This window comes from Balaenoptera acutorostrata, chromosome 19 (genome assembly GCF_949987535.1).
Source record: "Balaenoptera acutorostrata chromosome 19, mBalAcu1.1, whole genome shotgun sequence".
NCBI classification, from domain to species: domain Eukaryota; kingdom Metazoa; phylum Chordata; class Mammalia; order Artiodactyla; family Balaenopteridae; genus Balaenoptera; species Balaenoptera acutorostrata.
In genome coordinates, this window is record NC_080082.1 from 31658308 (window position 1) to 31676899 (window position 18592).

An 18592-nucleotide genomic window follows, 5' to 3' on the forward strand; every position below is an offset into this window, starting at 1 on the left:
TGTTTGCGGAAAAACAAATTTCTTTCTTATTTATAAAAAAACACTGCAAACAATAGTGATGAATTAGGAAAGACTCTAAGACCAAGGGAAAAAATAATTACTGATCTTCAAAATGGACTTAAGAGGTTAGGTATATCTCTGAGTCTTTCTGGATTTTTAAAGGTCCAGGGGAAGAAAACTTCAGGAAATAATAATATTGTGGATATAATTATAGCCAACTTCTGTCTCTTAAAAATTCTTCCACTTTCCTTTTAAAGATTTATGACTATGGTTTCTTTCATAACTGGAATAAGATAAATTATATATAAAATAAAAAAACATTGTCATGTACAGAGGCTGACATCATGGGTAGTCAAAGAATATGTTTAATAAAAAATAATTAAACTTCCATTTGCTCTATAGAACATCATAGAAAGTAATTTAATAAATTACAAATGACTTTTTAAGACGTTTGCTCAACTACAGAAAGCAAATTCAGACTACACAAAACACAACTGGTAAATATTGCAAATGTCCAAAAGAAAAATTGGACTAAGACTTGAATCATGAAACCTGAAACAAGGGCTATAAATACAAGGCAATAACAGCTATAATTCTTTTAGTAACTACCAACACATACTTGGATATCCTTTCAACTGCAACTTTAGTATTATGTAATTCTACTGATTTCTTTTCTTATAACCCTTAACTTTACACAACCATGTTTGCATGTTTTTTTTAAGCTGATAGCTGGACAACTTTTCCCCAATCGGTACTAGATAGAAGTGTCTTGAAACCCAAGAGAATGTTTAAAGTTAATACTAGCCTTAATGCTTTGAAAACTGCAACTGCCTTATTACATAGAAAGAGAATCACTAAGATGTTAACCAAATTCATTTGATCATAATTAGGAAAATACTTTATCTCATAAATTTGATATAAATTAGATTTTAGTGACAAGATCTAGGGCTTTTTTCCCCTTTATTTTAAATTGGAGACAGAAAAGAATGAAGATCATGTGGGTATAACTAGGGGGAGAGAAGGGAAATGTGGATGGTGCTGAAATACTTTACCGGCAAACTAAGTTAACTGAGTTTGAAAAACTTTGGCTATCTCATAGGTGTATTCTAGTTAAACAAAGGTGCAGTACTGCAAAGGGAAGATACTAAATACATAATATATCATTTTCATGATGAAGAATTACTACCCACTTCTCCTGGAAGGGCATTATAGTGACTATTGCTAAGACATTGCATAAAGGACTATCAATTCAAAGTACTATTTCGGGAAAATACAAAAATCAATACAATCCCAGTGGAACTTATATAATTTTGTAAATACATATAACACTGTCTCTCTAATAAGGGGTTAGTTATTTTACATACAGAAACATAATTTACTGGTAAAGGTCTTGGAAAATCCAATATAATTGCTTAATTCATGACAAAGCAATAGAGTTCTATCAAAACATACTAAAAGTTATTTTTTCTCTGGGAGAGAAGTGGGGTACTTTTCCCCTCGCAAACTTTATCACTGACTTATTTAAGTACCAGAAAAACGCCAACACTTATCTCTCCTTAGGATGTAAATGATATTTTATTTCCAATTCAGTTCTAATTGTTTTAAAAGTATATGAAGGTGAACCTGGACCTCTACCTTGTCAGAATAATAGCAGCTTTAGCAGGAGAAATTGTATCACAAATCAAACATCAGACAAATTTTACATGGTAAAGGGTTCTAAGAAATTGATCAGAAACCTTGGGCTTCATTTTTTGTGGTTCATAGGAGTAACGTATATTTTTTTGAGATTATTCAAAGTGCATTTTCAAAATGGGCAACTCAGTATATTTAATATAAACTGATAACCCAACACTGATTCTGGGCAACATTTAGTCTGCTTATACCTAGAAACTCAAAATGAATTGAGATTATCTGCATATTACTTTACCCTATTATCTGTTAATTCCGGAATATTTCCATGACGTAAAACACAAATAGAAATCTACACAAATAAAGCAAACAAACAATTTCTTTTACATGAAGTATGCTGTGTTGAAAGTTCTTTTCAGTGGCATTTCATGAGTTTGCCTTTTCTGAACCCTGGAAACAGACATTACTCATCTGAGACAATTATTTCTAATAGGAGGCCAAACTTTGAAGAGCTGAAACTAAATATGTCTAGAGGGTGCCAAAGTTACATGACACAGGATTATTTCATGACTTAATTTTACTGATTTTAAGAGTTAAGCTCAGCAAAAAGCAAGTCATATTTCTTGCCAGATTAACATGATATATAGGATGTGTTTAAAAAACCCCTGAAAACAAGTATAGAATTAGAAACGAATGTAAACTTCCTAAACTAACTCAGCTGAGGTAACAGGTAGCCAGTTAAATTGGCTGATTGGGAAACTTATTTCTTCTTTAAAACACACTTGTACCTGAATTGGAAATATCAGCAGTGCATCACAACACTAGAGCATTTTCATGTAATTAAAGCAATGGATGGTGATGTAGATTCTACAGCTTTCATGACATTCATTAGCTGCCCAAATTATTGCTGAGTTTTGATCTGTAAATTATAGGTGTCAAGGAGGCTGTAAAACTATATTCAAATTAAATCAGTAATATGCATAAAGTATTCTGTGTTCACTGCAAATATATTAAATATACAACTCTTATTGAGCATAATTTTCATAAAATTAACCCCCAACAAAATTATAATGTCTTTTGTTGTAATTTTACACCTTTATGTATTTGATAGTACATACGAGTTCAGAAACTTATGAATCTTAAGAAATATTACATGCAAAACGTCTCTGAAAGCAGTTTGCACTTCTAAACAAATAACTGAAATGTTCAGTCAGTAAGTTATTGATGCACTCAACACTGGGGTATTTACAATTAATAATTAAAGAAAAAAAAATCCAAAACCAGTTCATAATTTAAGTGCAGTCTGGGAATCAGTCTTCATTACTAGAATCTGAATCCTCGGATGACGATGGTGTACTATCAGATCCAGATGAAGCATCGGCTTTCTCTGAACCCTCATCTGTGCTGTTTTCATTGAGAGGACTCGGTTCAGTTCCCCCTTTGTCTTCCTGATCTCTAACTCTGGAATCTTCTTCCTTTACTTCTACAGACTTAGATGAGCCTAAGTCACTGTTTTTATTTTTCTGTACATCAAAAGTATTGGACTGGGACAAAGTTGGAATATGAAGATTAAGGCCTGGAGTGAGAAGCATCCCTGGATAAAGTATATTAGATAGTAATAGTGGGTTAAGAGCTAACGGGTTGGCAGCTGCAGCTGTACTTAATGCAGCAGTAGAGGATGTTGAAGGAGAACTTGACACAGAGTTTTCACCACTATTCTCTGAATTTTGGCTCTCTGTCCTTTCTTTTTTTCCTTCTAGCTCCTTAGAGTCATTTCCCTTTTTTTCTTCTGTTCCAGATTCTGTAGGCTTTGTCAGGAGTCCTCCCATGCCCAACAGATTTGGCAATCCAGTCATTCCTGACAGCAGCATGGGGAACATGGCAGCCACGTTTTTAGCTTCTCCTCCAGAAGAAAGGCCAGCAGGCATTCCCATCAGCCCTGCGGTTACTTGCAGTGACTGCAAGTTTTGTAGGTTTTGTTGTAAGGCCTGAAGAGTTGTGAGGTCCACACCTGGAAGTAATCCATTGGCTAATAAAGGATTGCCTGAAATACTGGTGGCAGTGGCAGCTGCTGCTGCCGCAGTGGCCTTTGCAATTCCACTTTTAGGCCGTCTCCCTCGCCTGCTTACTTCCTCTCTCACAACGGGACCAGTGAGAATACGTTCATACATACTTTCTGGAAGAAATCCCTAAAAAAAAAATCCATCAATAATAACCATTTTCAAATAAAATCAATAGCTATTAGTTTGTGATACAAATAAGCTATTAAAAATAGGTAATCATTCATAAACTTATTCTGTATTGATATAACATAACCAATTATGAGAGAGATAACCCAATCTCATCTTAGTATAAGCAGTGGCTTGAAACAGCTCTTCCTCTCATTTTATCTTAAGAGGGCAGAAAGAGGTCTCTGGCCCTCTTTTATACTGTGCGGCGTAAGTTAGTAGAATAGTTCTGGAAAACAGAAGGTCCAAAGAAATTTTTTCATGAGGGTTATTACTGCCATGCCCTTACATTTTTCACATCACCAATTGCTCTAGAAGACTAAAGAAGTGCCCCTCGTCTAATCTGGAAGAACAATAAGGAAAGGACAGAAGAAGTAAGTAAAGATTAAAATGAGATGCTTCATATGACTCTTTCCTGACTATCACTTTGGGAGTAAAGGAGACAGAGCCAAGCCGAAAAAGATAATCAACCGGGGGAAAAAAATCACTTGGCTCACAACAGCAGTAGCACCTGCAGACTGGGAAGCACCAAGTCCAGGGCAATGGAGGGCAACCTATGCTACTTTCTTGAAATTCTCCCATGATTTTCTCGGGCTCAAAACTCCTAGAAGTAAAAAACAAACAAATGAACCAAAATTCCTAAAAGTTTTAGGAGTTTAGAACCACTAGACCAGCACTGTCCAATAGAAATAATGTAAGCCACATATGTAATTTAAAATTTTCTAGTAGCCACAATAAAAGGTAAAACAGAAATACGTGACACAAATTTTAGCAATATAGTCTATTTAACATAACAAAAACATTGTCGTCTCAATATGTAATCTATGAATATTATTGAGATATTTTATATTCGTTTTTCCAAACTAAGGCTTCAAAATCCAAAAACAGTGCTTCACATTTACAACACCTCCTACTTCAGATTAGCCACATTTCAAGTGCTCAATAGCCACATGTGCCTGGTGGCTACCATTTGTGACACTGTAGCTCTAGACAGTGGTTTAAAAGACTCTCATGGGACTATTTTTAAATTTTGTTTTGAACTGATCAACTTATTTGTTCTCTTTACAAAAGCATTAGGGTTCACTACAGAAAACACAACAACAAAAAAATACAAAGAAAAATATCATTCATAGTTTCACTGTTCAGAGATAACCACTGCTAACATTTCAGGATGTGTGCTTCCATCTTCCCCTTGTGCATACAAACAGATTTTACAATTCTCTTCACCTCTTTTCTAAAATAAAAAAAAAAAAAATAGAATCATACTGAACATAGGTTTACTGCCTGTCTTTTTCATTCAGACACCTGTAGACATAATAGCTATTATTTATTCAGCACTTACCACATGGTTAGGCTTTGATACTGCAAGAGCTTAACTACTACCCCATTTAACAATACTGTGAACTTTTTCTCCCTTGTCATTAGATGTTCTTTTAAGATATAATTTTTAAAATAGTTGTAGTTTTTCAATATATTGATGGACCATTGGTATATTCCCAATTTTTATTACTGTATTATGATGAATAACCTTACATATATATATCTTTCCCCATCTTTGTTTTCTTAATATGCCTTTTAATCAATCAATCAATCAATCAATTAATTAATTAGGCCACGCTGCACAGCATGTGGGATCTTAATTTCCCAACCAGGGATCGAACCCATGCCCCCTGCAGTGGAAGCGCAGAGTTCTAACCACTGGACCGCCAGAGAATCCCACCCCCGCCGCCCAATATCTTTGACTATTTGTTGTGGCATTGCTCAAAGAGTACCTTAGAGATTAAAACAAACACAAATCAGTATATATTGATTCTGCATTCTAACTCAACAGCATCTGAGAAATCTGTAACATATTCTGCAAAACAAAAATTGTGAACTAAAAACTATCTTCACATGTTCTTGGACTATTTTGTTAATTTTTAAAAATAAATTTATTTATTTTTTATTTTATTTATTTATTTATTTATGGCTGTGTTGGGTCTTCGCTGCTGCGCGTGGGCTTCTCACTGTCATGGCTTCCCTTGTTGCAGAACATCGGCTCTAGGCGCATGGGCTTCAGTAGTTGTGGCACACAGGCTCAGTAGTTGTGGCTCACGGGCTCTAGAGCACAGGCTCAGTAGTTGTGGTGCACAGGCTTAGTTGCTCCGCGGCATGTGGGATCTTCCTGGGCCAGGGATCGAACCTGTGTCCCTTGCATTGGCAGGCGGATTCCTAACCACTGCGCCACCAGGAAAGCCCTATTTTGTTAATTCTTAACTTAAAATTTAATCTAAGTTATCATTAAATGGCATCTAATTTTAAAAATGATGTCTGAATTAGTATTTATGAAATACTCACAGACTGCTTAACAACATCTCCCCATTCAGGAGCTACTCCATATTCTGTATTTTCTTTCAGGAACCGACATAAATCTTTCAGAGGGGGAGCAAAGGCACCTCCAACCTATAAATGAAAAACAGATTGTTAGACACTTAAAAGCACTATTAAATATGAAGACATTTCTTGCTTTTATTCTGTGCTGTAGTTTATTTCTTTAAAACACATGTATTCTTTGAACCACTTTTGACAATCTTTATTACATTAAAAAGGACTACCACAGTCCACAAGAACTATTAATATACTATATAAACATGTGCTAATGTAGATTTTAAATGTTTTTTTCTTTTAAATTAATTAATTAATTAATTATGGCTGCATTGGGTCTTCGTTGCTGCGGGCAGGCTTTCTCTAGTTGCAGCGAGTGGGGGCTACTCTTCGTTGCGGTGCGCAGGCTTCTTACTGTGGTGGCTTCTCTTGTTGCAGAGCACGGGCTCTAGGTGTGCGGGCTTCAGTAGTTGTGGCACACGGGCTCAGTCGTTGTGGCTCGTGGGCTCTAGAGCGCAGGCTCAGTAGTTGTGGTACATGGGCTTAGTTGCTCTGCAGCATGTGGGATCTTCCCGGAACAGAGATCGAACCTGTGTCCCCTGCATTGGCAGGCGGATTCTTAACCACTGTGCCACCAGGGAAGTCCCTTAAATGTTTTGAGTTTCTGGAACAGTAAAATAAATAACTACCGTTTACTGTGAAATTACTATGCTGGGTAGGCAGTGTAGCCTAGTTAAGAGTATACCCTTCGGAGTCAGACTTACCACTTACATGAACTAGGGCAAATCAGTAAATCTCTTTGAACCTCAGGTTTCTGATCTGCAAAATGGAGATAACAACAACACCTCCCTCATAGGGTTTTATGAAGATGAGATAATTCAAGTGCCTCAGCAAAGGTTCTGGCACATAATAAATATAAGCTATTATTATTATTATTATATTGCCAACTATTGTGCTAAGGACTTTAAAGTACATTATTTATTTTAGTACTCACTACATCCATTTGAGAATGTATTATTTCTATTTTTCAAATGAAGGAACTAAGCCTCAGAGAAGTTATACAAGTTGCCTAAAGCTAGCTAGTAAGTGTCAGGATCAGCTTTCAAACTCAGCTCTCAAAAACCCATGCACTTATCTATTATGTAAACTGATAACCTAAAAGTATAAAAATATACATATCCCTTTAAATGTTTAAATGATTTGAACCTACCAATTTAATGTTCCTTTGGAGTCTAAAGATACTTCTTGAATAATTCCTTTTTCTACACCTTTTTGAATGAATACATACTATATCTTGTTAGGATATAGACAGGGTTTAATATGGCCAGTTATAATACCTATAGGTATTCTTATCTAGTATTTCCTATAGTCTTTACTTAGCCTCTCAAGTTTCTGTTGCCATCTCCTTTTTTTTTTTTTTTTTAAATTTTATTTATTTATTATTTATTTATTTATTTATTTATTTTTGGCTGTGCTGGGTCTTCGGTTCGTGCGAGGGCTTTCTCTAGTTGCGGCAAGTGGGGGCCACTCTTCATCGCGGTGCGGGGACCGCTCTTCATCGCGGTGCGCGGGCCTTTCACTATCGCGGCCCCTCCCGTTGCGGGGCACAGGCTCCAGACGCGCAGGCTCAGCAGCTGTGGCTCACGGGCCCAGCTGCTCCGTGGCATGTGGGATCTTCCCAGACCAGGGCTCGAACCCGTGTCTCCTGCATTAGCAGGCAGATTCTCAACCACTGCGCCACCAGGGAAGCCCGCCATCTCCTTTTTATTATGACCTCATTAAGCTCCAATTTAAACTGGAGGCCCTCTGTATGTTTTATGTGGATTCAGGAGGTGGATCTCTTCCTTAGTAACTGATCAATCCATAAGTCTGTACTCTAGAAACTCAGAACAATAAAGAAATCTACAAACTAAAGGAAATGAACAGGACTTTTATCCGGTTACAACAATGAAAAATAAAATTTAGGGTGTTTAATGTTAAACCTAACAAGTAAAAATTTAAAAAAATGGTTCCATTTCCTTAAAACTGGCTAAGAGAAATTTATTCATATCTAGAAATGCTAATTTCATTATAAGATGAAGTGTAAAGATTTGTAACACAATCTATGCAAGCACAAAATTAAGGAAAATGCAACTAAAATGTCATCTTGTTCTTCCCCTAATACATCTATGACATCACTTTAAAGCACTAACAAAAGCTGAATAAGCTATCTCTACAAAATTGGGGAAAAATCAGTATTAATTTTAATGAGTTAGGGCATACGATCATATTAAGACAATTGTTATTTTAAAAGTGGTTTTCTTCCAATTTCAATATTTCTTCTGAGAAAGTCAAATGATTTCATGCATTTTTATACTAGCAGTGAGGTCATTTAACAGAGAGCAAGACAGAACTAGGGAATTAATGTGACCTACATAGGGTAATTTAATTTGTGAGTGAAGGAACTCAAGGAGAAATTTGCTGTTCTTACTCTGAGGCCATTTCTTCTTTCTTACTTATTTTGTTGCTTGCTCATCAGAATAGAAAACAATAAAAATGTCAAAGCTGTGAACTTACAAAAGGGTGCCACAAGTGTTCTATCATTTACTTTAGGAGGTAAAAGAGACATATACCAATCCAAGCATAAAACAGACACAATTTGGGGAAACAAATGTTGAGCCACATTTGGTTCAGAAATAGACTTTGGAAAAACTTGACTCTTACCATTCATGAATCAATAAAGCAAGAAGATAAACACAGGGGTACTATTAGTGTATAAGGTACCTTTGTTTAAGACATTTTATTTCCATCTATCAGATAATTATGTAACATGCCCATTTTGATAGAACGAGACACTTAACAGCCAAATGATGGAAAATCATGTGATAAATATATAAATCTATAATGGCCATGATGAGAATAGTGTCCCCTTTCAACAGAGTTTCTCGACTTCTGCACTACAGACATTTTGGACTGGTGTTGTAGGGGTTGTCCCCTGTGCTGCAGGAGGTGTAGCGGCATTCCGGGCCTCTACCCACTAGATGCCACTAGCATCCTTCCCCTGCTCACCACCTCCCCAACACCCACCTCCTTACTCCAAAGTTGTGACTACCAAAGATGTCTCCAGACGTTGCTAAATGTCCCCTGAAGGACAAAGCTGCCCCCTTTTGAGAACCACTGACTTAGATGTAGTGCTCTTGCTCAGGGCCACTGCTTAGGCACAGATAGTGTAAACTAACTTGCTTATTTCATTCAACAGCTTAGACAAAGACGTGAGATTTGAAATTGGACTGCATAAAATTGTAGTCCATGTCTTTTCCCGCAAATCTGCTAGATTTAACCCAACCAGGTCTGTTAGAAAATACTGCATAACGAAATAGTGTTCTAGAGGTCTCTTAAGCAGTGAATCAACATGAAAAATTAACAACAAATATATAAATACCTTTCTGGCATTTCTTCTGTTAATCAGCTGAACACGTTCTTCTCCAGTGAGACTATTCACATCTAGTTTATTGGGGTTTCTGCAACGATGCCTTTTTTGCTTGGGTCTCCCCTCATGGAGCTGCATTCTCTAATAAAATATATGGACAAAGGAATGGCTTGAAAATCTTTAACTGTGCAACTAGTACAAATAAGCTGATCCAAGAAATTTAGTCATATAAAATTGAAGATATGTTATCGATAAAATATATTAATACAGTTGACCCTTGAACAGCATGGGTCTGAACTGTGCAGGCCCACTCATGTGGATTTTCTTCAATAAGTATGTACTACAGGACTACACGATCCATGGTTGACTGCACCCAGGGATGCGGAACTGAGGACACATAGGGCTAACTGTAAAGTCATACTCAAATTTTTGGCTGTGGGGGTGGCATGCATCAGTACTTCTGACCCCCATACTGTCCAAGGGTCAACTGTTTATATTATATATTGAAGATTTATATTATATCTTATATATATTCTATCACATATCTTCAATATATCATATTAAAGAATTTACCCCATAGCTATACGATAAAAATATTTAAGGTTTAAATATTTTTATATTTATTAATAAAAATGCTGAATAAGACAATGTTACATGAACCTTTTCCTCAAATTATATATTTAAACAATTATTAATAATGATCAGTATTATCTTCTATATGGAAGTAGGCTCCTGAAATGAGGACATTGCTAGTTCTTTCCTTAAATGCCCTCAAAGATCACTGTATTTCTAGAGTGTTACTTGAAGGAGTTATCAATAATGCTGGAAGAGCCTCCTCTTTACATTTTCTCCTGATGAATTTCACCTGAAACATCAGCTTTTCTCAGTGCTCTGAAACCATTTATATGTGTACTACTGGCTTTCATTTCTCTTCATCTCACTAATAAACTTTCTTATCTCTTTTTACATAATCCTCACAATACTCAAAGATACTATTCTTTTTTTAAAAAATGTATTCATTTATTTTGGCTGCTCTGGGTCTTCGTTGAGGCATGCAGGCTCTAGAGTGCGCGGGCAGGCTGTACAGCATGTGGGCTCAGTAGTTGCGGTGCGCAGGCTCTCTAGTTGCGGTATGTGGGATCTTAGTTCCCTGACCAGGGATCAAACGTGGGTCCCCCTGCGTTGGGAGCACAGAGTCTCCACCACTCGACCACCAGGGAAGTCCCCCAAAGATATTATTCTTATTTTACAAATGGGAATCAAGGTCATGCAGCTAGCAGGTGGCAATAGGTGGCAATAAAAACTCTTTCCACCAAACTATGCTGCTCACCTCTGTTAACAACTGTTAACAAAGTAGGCCTTGCTGTCTGCAGTCATTTCTAAACAATTAGAAATTCCAACAGACTAAAACTCAAACTCTTCAGCATGGCATACCAGTCCCATCACAGCCTGGTCTGAATTCACCTTTTCTATCCAATTACTGTTACCCGACTCATTCCCTCACATACTCTGGAATATCAGACTAGTCACTGTTTTATGACTATATCCTTTTTAGACTCTCTTCATAATTGTTCTATAATGCCTAGAGTATCCTCCTCTTATCCTGCCTAGAATAAGTAGGCATTTGACCAGTATTAACCTGGTCAAACGCCTACTTATTCTTTTATCATCCACCAGTCATATGTCAGCTCTATTTTCTATCTTTTCCCAGACACTTTGCCTGGGCAGAGTAATTATTCTTTTATCAGTTTCCATGGCAGTTTATACATACCACTGGTATAGTACATAGATCACGTTATGATCATTTTGTTGTAGAGATACCACAGCAAAGTGTGAGATCCAAGACACCATTAATGTAAAGTGCCCTTGGGAAATCATACCAGTCGTTATCTTGTATTCTGTACTCCAACAAATGCTACTTATAACAATGTTTTAAAAGCTTAATAATAAAGTTATATAAAAAATTAGGACATGGGGCTTCCCTGGTGGAGCAGTGGTTGAGAATCTGCCTGCTAATGCAGGGGACACGGGTTCGAGCCCTGGTCTGGGAATATCCCACATGCCGCGGAGCAACTGGGCCCGTGAGCCACAACTACGGAGCTTGCGCGTTTGGAGCCTGTGCTCCGCAACAAGAGAGGCCGCGATAGTGAGAGGCCCGCGCACCGCGATGAAGAGTGGCCCCCGCTTGCCGCAACTAGAGAAAGCCCTCGCACAGAAACGAAGACCCAAAACAGCCAAAAATAAATAAATAAATAAATAAATTTTGCAAGATCAAGACACAAAGCTCTAAAAAAAAAAAAAAATTAGGACAAAATGTTTATTTGCAGTGAAAATGATGAACTGCTATAAGTTGAAAAAAAAGTAATAAAGATTCCTTTGCAGTGGTAAGAGAAAGGTATGACAATCTTCAGAGACTAGAGTATAACTGCCACGAGGGCAAGAACTTTATATTGTTCACTGTTTTATCCTAAATCCCTTTAAATAGTAACTAGCACATAATAGCTGCCCGATAAAAATTTGCTGACTGAATAAATGAATGTTGTTTTCTAACATGTTAATAAGTATATGGTTAAACTAACAATTCTCATTATTTTTAGAATTGCAATACTCATTTTATGACTGCTCACCTTACTGACAACCCTTCCCCTCATAATTATAAGAGCTTTATTTGGCTTTTTTTTTTTAAATCAAAAGAATTAAGTGAAAGTTTATTTGAGAATTTGTGGCATCTTTTGAAAAAATTAGGGATATGAAAGGCATTCAAAAGCCAAGACTGAGGCTCCCTATTTTAGACTACCAGGTTACCTCTTGGGGACAATAATAGCAATGTAAAGTATTAAACTAAATATATATTACAGATACAAGTATATAAAAATATATATTACAGATACAGTCACATTCTAGGGACTGGAGCTTTTGTGGTTCTTTCGCATGAAAAAATAAGGTAATGAATTTTTTTCTGTTAATAAATTAACAATCACTTTACCTTTATATAGCACTTTTAAGTCTCCAAAAGACTTTCATTTAAATTTTTTTAAATCATTGACTCAGTAAATATTTACAAGGAGCTAGATACCATCCTCTGTATCAGGAATTATGTGCTAAGTCCTGGGGATACAAGGTGAATAAGATAGCCCTTAAGAAGTTCATGGGGTAGGGGACGACTTCAATGGGTTATCCAATTAATCTTCATAATGGAAGCAGACAGAACAAGCCCACTAACTTCACTGTACAGAGTATATGCCATTACTCTTTTACCTTATAAAATATATAGAAACATCAAGGGAGACTGATAGAAAATTTGGTACATCAGCATCTGACAGTAAAGCATTACAAACTTAAATAATAGATTTCTATGAGTAAGAAAGCCATATGCCCATAAGATAGTGAGTAGCAAGTATTTCAGAGAATAAGAAAAATGCAAATGAATATATCTGTTCTCATCTTTGACTAATATAAACCATGCATCTGAAGAGAACCAGAAGCTGTATTCTTATGAGATCTTAAGTGTAGTAGTTTGGACAGTGGATTTAAGACTTATTAGCTGCGTGGCCTTGCACTATTTACTGGGTTGGCCAAAAGGTTCATTTGGTGTTTTCCATAAGATGGCTCTAGTAGCACTTAGTTGTCTTTAACTTCATTCAAAACAATTTTGTTAGATTGTATTGTAACAGCTGTCATATCAGGGTGCATTTAAAAAAAAACATCAAAATTGGTGAATTTTTGCGTAGCCATTTTAATACTGAAGGTGGAAGAAAAAAAGCAACATTTTCGGCATATTAAGCTTTATTATTTCAAGAAACGTAAAAACACAACTGAAACACAAAAAAAGATTTGTGCAGTATATGGAGAAAGGGCTGCGACTGACTGAACGTGTCAAAAGTGGTTATTTAAAAATATGCTTGGAGAGCTTACATTCAGACTAGTATTTTTTTTAAAAGGAATTCCTTTTTATTTTTTATTTATTTATTTATTTATTTTTGGCTGTGTTGGGTCTTCATTTCTGTGCAAGGGCTTTCCCTAGTTGCGGCAAGTGGGGGCCACTCTTCATCGCGGTGCGCGGGCCTCTCACTATTGCAGCCTCTCTTGCTGCGGAGCACAAGCTCCAGGCGCGCAGGCTCAGTAGTTGTGGCTCACGGTCCTAGTTGCTCCGCGGCATGTGGGATCTTCCCAGACCAGGGCTCGAACCCGTGTCCCCTGCATTGGCAGGCAGATTCTCAACCACTGCGCCACCAGGGAAGCCCTCAAAAGTGGTTTGCAAGGTTTCGTGCTAGAGATTTCTCGCTGGATGGTGCTCCATGGTCGGGTAGACCAGTTGAAATTGACAGTGATCAAACTGAGACATAACTGAGAACAATCAACATTATACCACGTGGGAGACAGCGGACATACTCAAAATATCCAAATCAAGCGTTGAAAATCATTTGCACCAGCTTGGTTATGTGAATCGCTTTGATGTTTGGGTTCCATGTAAGTTAAGCGGAAAAAACCCTTCTTGATCGTTATTTCTGCATGTGATTCTCTACTTATACGTAATGAAAACGTTCCGTTTTTAAAACAAATTGTGACGGGAGATGAAAAGTGGATACTGTACAACAATGTGGAACAGAAGAGATAGTGGGACAAGCGAAGTGAACCACTACTAACCACACCAAAGTCTGTCTTCATCCAAAGAAGGTGATGCTGTGTATATGGTTGGATTGGAAGGAAGTCCTCTATTATGAGCTCCTTCCGGAAAACCAAACTATTAATTCCAACAAGTACTGCTCCCAGTTAGACCAACTGAAAGCAGCACTCAATGAAAAGTGTTCGGAATTAGCCAACGGAAAACACATACTCTTCCATCAGGATAACACAAGACTGCATGTTTCTTTGATGACCAGGCAAAAACTGTTGCAGCTTGGCTGGGAAGTTCTGATTCATCCACCATATTCACCAGACATTGCATCTTCAGATTTCCATTTATTTCGGTCTTTACAAAATTCTCTTAATGGAAAAAATTTCAATTCCTTGGAAGACTATAAAAGGCACCTGGAAGAGTTCTTTGCTTAACAAGATAAAAAGTTTTGGGAAGATGGAATTATGAAGTTGCCTGAAAAATGGCAGAAGGTAGTGGAACAAAATGGTGAATATGTTGTTAAATAAAGTTCTTGGCGAAAATGAAAACTGCGTCTTTTATTTTTACTTAAAAACCGAAGGCACTTTTTGGCCAGCCCAATATTTAAAAATTCAGTATTTCCATTTCTTTATAAAGTTATAATGATGCCATTCTGATAAAGTTAGGGGGTGTTAAATTAGGTAATCCATGCTAAGTATAAAGCCAGGCACACAGCTAAGTCTCAATAAATGTTTACTATGATCATTTTTATTATTTTAAAATAAACTATTTGTGGGAAAAGATTGCAAGTTTTGTAACTTTACAACCTTCATTGGGTCTATGATAGTACTCTGTATATGAGAGATGGTTTTTATTACTTAAACACTTATTGAATGCAGAATGGAAAAATGGAAAATGATATTGTATTGTATCATGGGAAAGATGGTCATTATTTTTTTCTGCTAATTTTCCTGAATCTTGGGCAGAACACATAAGTGGGTGAGAGTTTATGCTTCATCATTATAGGTGTGACCAATCATAGAGGTAAAATATACCAAGTTTTATAAGGCATCACCTACAGGAATAAAAGCTCCTAAATCTTCCACATAACCTGGGTGCTCCTTAAGCCATTTTTCCAAATCCTTTCTCTTCGGTGCATCATCGCCTGCAAGTCTTGTCCCATCTTTAAGATTAATAACTGGAACGGGACTTTCTGTATCAGGAATTCCTTGAGGTTGAGTATAGGATAGTGCTGGATTTATCCCTGTAGAAATCTGTGAGGTGGTTAAGCCTAAAGTAACCTGTAGAAAAACATCAAATGACAATTTTATTTCCATGCTTTAGCATTCTGATTTTGGTCCAATGAAGCAATTCTTTTTGAATAGGAAAAAAAAAGTTGTTTAAAGTTCTGCTAAATATTTCAAATTTAAAATTTTCATGAATCTTGGCCAGTGCTGGATTCTACTGAGATACAATCTAAAGCTATATAGTATACTCCTAATTTTCTAGTTATCTTTATTTTTCTACAAAACATTCACGAACAGCAATATGTATATTTACTAGAATTGAATTTTGGACTCAAGGATCAGTAGTTTTTAAGCATTACTTTACTTACATGATTAGGTGGTTTATTTCTGTTGAAAAAGAGGATGTCAACACCTTCTACATTCTTCCTCCTTCCCCGCCTTTTTTTGACTACAGGCTGGTTGTCTAATAAAACTCCATTGGCACCAAGGGTTGATTGAATGGGAGTACCTAACAAATTAAAAATGCAAAAGAGTGATAAAAATCTAGTTCTTAAATTAAAAGTAATTACTTTTCTAAATACATAGACATTTTGCAGGGGTTGGGGAGGGATGGATTGGGAGTTTGAGATTAGCAGATACAAACTATTATATAGAGAATGGATAAACAACAAGGTCTTACTGTATAGCACAGGGAACTATATTCAATATCCTGTGATAAACCATAATGGAAAAGAATATGAAAAAGAATGTATATATATGTATAACTGAATCACTTTGTTGTATAGCAGAAATTAATATAACATTGTAAATTAACTATACTCCAATAAAATAAATAATTAATAGTTGTAATGATACTCATAATCAAAGAAAAAGTTTATTCAAAAAAATACATAGAAATTTAGTTCTTATTTTACAAGCAGTCAGACTAAATCAAGCAATTCTTGGACTAAAAATACCACCCCATTTCTCATTCAAAAACCAGGAGAATTGTAATCTAGATCTCTTTCAAGTTTTGACCTGTCTCCTCAAATTTCTCCCCTGGATAGTCACACATCTTTTCTTTTGTCCCATTTTAGAGGAAGAACCATGCCTTTCTCATGTACAAGACAAACCTTTCCCCCTTTTTTGAACCCATTAATTCCTACTTTTTCTAAAAGTTCGTTTTATCATTTACCTTTGTTTTTTTGTGCCAAAATATCTTACTCTACATTAGATTCTTATCAACTTAAAAACATGGCCCAACTCAAACAAAAAAATAAACTTCTTTCGGCTTTTTCATAACCTTCAAAACTTTTGAAAAGTTGGTCGCTATTATGCTCCTCTTTCTCACGACAAACTCACTCCTCAATTTCCCACAGTCCGCTCCTGTCCCAGCCTATTTAAGGTATTTTCTTTAAGATCACCACTGTTTCTTGCCAAATTAAACTGACCCTTCTTGCTCTTCATTTCAGTAGGCACTCACTAAAAAATGTAAGAGGTATGAATGAAACAGTTCCATGCATTCATTTTTTTCCTAATAAATAAATACACATTTATCAAACAGCTATGTACAAAGCACTATGATGATTCAAAGGTGAGTAAGACACAGTTCCTATCCTTAAAGAGTACGTAATCTAGAACACTCTTATAAAAGAAAATATTAAGAATGAGATGTTTGCTTAAAATGGTTCACAGTTTGTAGCGAGAAATGCATTTTCAATCATTCAAGGAGAATTTTTGACCAAGTCCTATGTATCCCTGAAAGACATTTCCCTTTGGCTGGCTGTGGAACCCTATGGAAGTCACTCTCCTCACATCTCAGTTACAAAAAATACCTTAATTCATAATTAGTAAGGAATAACTAATTACAATGATTAAAAATCATTTTTGCATATGAAAGCACTGAGGAATGTGACATATTATTAAAAAAGAACAGCTTTCATTATTTCATTAAAATCAGATTAACAAAATATTATGAATATTTGAAAACACTTTCACTATAGTACATTTTAACTGTAATAATTGAATAACTTTCCTAAAATACTACTTTTAAAAGTACTATTCTGTTTTATAAGAACTTCTCATGGCTTCCTATTCTAGTATGAATGAAATGCCTTACATTAAGCCTCATTCCTGCCTGACCACCAACCCAATCCCCTCCCCAGCTCAATTTTTGATGTTGCTCATAATCTAGATTTACCTTTGCTAAGCAGTCTCTGACCTTATACAAATATCTCTCCAGTAAGAATTTAAACAGTAGCTAGGTCAGTCTTATCCTAAAACCATACAATTTTCCCAACATCAAGTCTCTGGTTCAAGCTATTCCCTGACTCTCTCTCAATGTCATTTTCCAGAAAGAGCATTATCTAATCTTCCTCTTGTAAATTCTGTTCAATTCTGCCTCTTCCACAGGACTCTGCCTAAGTCTCTAGACAGCAGTGACTTCTCTCTTTTCCAACATTTATTAACTATAATGCTGTGTGGCAAGATACATTATCAACGTATTGTCTAATATTTTAACATGTAGGTCTAGTCTACCAAGCAACTGAAAGGCAGAGACCGTCTTAAGTTTCTTTTACTTTCCCTTTACTGCTATCCCAGTGCTATATAAAAAGAAAAGTACTTAATACAATTATCTATGGAAAAACATTAGTATACACACCAAAGTATATATTTATAAACAAATCCTATTTGGTCATTTATAAACATAGCCAATTTGGCAAATTATATACTCCCTTGACTTCTTTCATTTTTTTAAAACAACAACAACAAACCCAGCTACCTTGACTTCTTTTTGAGAGTGATTTTAATAAACATTACTGATTTATTTTAACCTAGAATCCAAAATGGAAAATTTAACCTACTCTACTCTATAAAGCCTGTGTTGTCTTTATCTTAGATGTAATTACAACAATATTAAAAATACCTCCTTTTTATTGAATGCCTACTAGGTGCCATACCCTGGACTAGGTTTTACAAATGTTTTCTTAAATTACCAAAAACAAAACAAACAAAACACAGAGGTATTAAGCCCATTTTATAAATGTGATCAGAAACATTATGTCTCAGGCCCAATGTCACAACAGTGGTAAATGACAGAATTCAAACCCAGGCTGTTTGGCTCTACCATCTTTTGTGT

The 18592-nt window shown here is 36.0% G+C and overlaps 1 protein-coding gene across 15 annotated transcripts in view; it reads right to left on the bottom strand.

The window, feature by feature from the left end:
• Positions 1–347: 347 nt before the first annotated feature.
• Positions 348–18592, bottom strand: part of CHD9 (chromodomain helicase DNA binding protein 9) — a 253907-nt gene continuing 235662 nt past the window's right edge. For all 15 annotated transcript variants that reach the window (XM_057534848.1, XM_057534845.1, XM_057534851.1 and 12 more), the window contains 5 exons: positions 15843–15982; positions 15307–15528; positions 9643–9771; positions 6195–6299; positions 348–3818 (listed from right to left, as the gene is read on the bottom strand). In XM_057534848.1, the coding sequence (XP_057390831.1) occupies positions 2940–3818; positions 6195–6299; positions 9643–9771; positions 15307–15528; positions 15843–15982 (1475 nt within the window). In that variant the 3' untranslated portion in view covers positions 348–2939. The remainder of the gene's footprint in view (positions 3819–6194; positions 6300–9642; positions 9772–15306; positions 15529–15842; positions 15983–18592) is intronic.